General features: G+C 16.0%; 1 protein-coding gene across 1 annotated transcript in view; it reads right to left on the reverse strand.

Moving 5' to 3' along the window:
• Positions 1 to 1,865: 1,865 nt before the first annotated feature.
• Positions 1,866 to 2,500, reverse strand: part of gna1 (glucosamine 6-phosphate N-acetyltransferase) — a gene marked incomplete at both ends in the record, with an annotated part of 723 nt that continues 88 nt past the window's right edge. The window contains 2 exons of the mRNA XM_636557.1: positions 1,866 to 2,022; positions 2,167 to 2,480. Of these exons, the coding sequence (XP_641649.1) occupies positions 1,866 to 2,022; positions 2,167 to 2,480 (471 nt within the window). The remainder of the gene's footprint in view (positions 2,023 to 2,166; positions 2,481 to 2,500) is intronic.

Consider the following 2,500-nt stretch of genomic DNA (forward strand, 5'->3'; position numbering starts at 1 on the left):
AAAAATAAAAAAAAAATAAAAATAAAATAATTATTTTTGGTGAACTATATTACATGTCAATAATAAAAAAATAGAAAAAAAACAATGTGTTTATTACGAAAATCTATTGGGGTTATGATATTTTTTTCAATTCGATAATCTTTTTTTTTTTATTTGGGATGTGGTGTTCAAAAAAAATAAAAATAAAAATAAAAAAAATAAAATAAATAAATTCTGAATTTAATGTGTGTTTTTTACAAAATTACATTTTTCTTTTTCTTTTCTTTTTATAATAAAATTAATAATTTATGTATGATAGTAAATTAACAATTATTATTTTTTTAGTTTTTTTTTTTTTTATTTTTTTATTTATATTTTTTATATATATATATATATTCTATTTATATTTTATTTTTATTATTATTATTATTAATTAACTTATTATATTGGTTTTTTTTTTTTTTTTTAAGCCACAACTTAACAATATTATTAAAATACAAATAAAAAGGGAATAAATGAAATAAAATATCCTGAAATAATGATGTAATCAAAAAATTTCTGAAAATAAAAAATTTGAAAAAATCTCTTACCTTTTTTTTTTTTTTTTTTTTTTTTTTTTTGGATTTATAATAATAAATAATTAATAGAATTGTTTTTTTATTTTAATTTAGTTTTTAATATGATAAATGTTATAAATTTAAAATAATAAAAATGTATAAATAAATAAAAAAATTGTATGATCAATTGAATTTTTTTTTTTTTTTTATTTTTTTTAAAAAAAAAAAAAAAACGATGCTTTTGAGAAAAAAATATAAAAAAAAAAAAAAAAAATTGGAGTTTTTAAATAAAATTGTGCCGTTATGTCGGTAATTAAATGATTTTGTCGGCAACTTTTCACTTTTTTTTTATTTTAACGAATATTTTAACCTGAAAAAATCTTTTTTTTTGAACCTACCAATTTTTTATTTTATTTTTTTTATGAAACCATTTGACAAAAATACTCTTTTTTTTTATTATTATGACTATTATATTTTTAATTTGTTTGTAATCGAATAAAATGAATATTAGCTGTGAGAGCCCAACCAAGAGCATGATAAACCTACACCTAAGAGAGAGAAGAATCTTGGTCAACTTTATGGTGATTTGGATCATAACAAGCAATTACATAATCTGGATTGGCATGTTTCATTTCACCAATGATCATAATATTGGAAGCAGCAGAGGCATCGGCAACTTTTCATTTTTTTTTTTTATTTTAACGAATATTTTATAGAAAAAATCTTTTTTTTTGAACCTACCAATTTTTTATTTTATATTTTTTTTTTAGGAAACTACTCTTTTTTTTTTTTTTTTTTTATACCAAATTTGAGATTACAAAATTCTTTACTATTTTTTTATTTAAGTTTTATTTTTTTTTATTTTTTATTTAATTTTTATCTTTTGGGTCTTTTTTTTTTTTTTTTTTAACCCAGTAACCATATTTTTATTTTCATTAAAAATAAATAAATAAAAAAAGGGTTTAAAAAAATTCTTTTTTTTAATTTTTTTTTTTTTCATTATTATTTTTAATTTTAAATAGATAACACTTAATATGAAATTACTAAAAAAATAGAACACCCAAAAATACACAAAATGATATAAAATATAAAAAAAATGAATGTAACCATTATTTAATGATTTTTGAATTTTTTTTTTTATTATTTTTTTTTATTAAAAAATTTATTTTTAAAATTTAATTATCCATTTTTTTTGTAATTGTTTTTTTTTTTTTTTTTTTATTTTTTTTTTTTTTATTTTGAAGAACAATGAGAATGGAATAAATTTTATATAAGAAATATATTTTTTTTGAATATTTTTATTTATTATTTATTATTTTTTTTATTTATTTATAATTTTGGTGGAGTTGGTAAATAAATTGACATTTGAACACCTTTTCTTTCAAATTTACATTTTTCATAAAATTTAACATTTGCTTCTGAACAATCTAAAATAATTTTATAGCAACCTGCTTGAGATCCAATACACTTTAATTGTTCAATTATTCTTTTTTTATTTTTTTTATTTTTATTTTATTTTTATTTTTATATTTTAAAAAAAATAATAATTAATTAATTAATTAATCAAAATTTTTTTTTTTTTTTTTTTTTTTTTTTTTTTTTTTTTTTCAAAAAATTTATTTATAAATACCTTAAACCTAAATTTTTTCCTCTATAATTATTATTTACAACTATATCTTCAATATGACCACATTTTCCACAATTTCTTATAAATTTCTTTTCAACAAATAATGATCCACATGCAATGATTTTATTTAGTTTTACATCAACAGCAACGATTAAAAAATAGGTATCTGATTGTTTTTTAATTTGATTAAATCTTTCTATAAATTGTTCTTTTGTAAATTTTGCTTCTGTTAATTGTTGTAAACATTCTGAATATCCTTTATCAAAATCGTCGATATCTAATGGTCTAAATGAAATACCATCGTCAACAATTGAACTCTTTTTGGTTTTTTTTTTTT

The sequence above is a fragment of the Dictyostelium discoideum genome (genome assembly GCF_000004695.1).
Source record: "Dictyostelium discoideum AX4 chromosome 3 chromosome, whole genome shotgun sequence".
Classification (NCBI taxonomy): Eukaryota; Evosea; class Eumycetozoa; order Dictyosteliales; family Dictyosteliaceae; genus Dictyostelium; species Dictyostelium discoideum.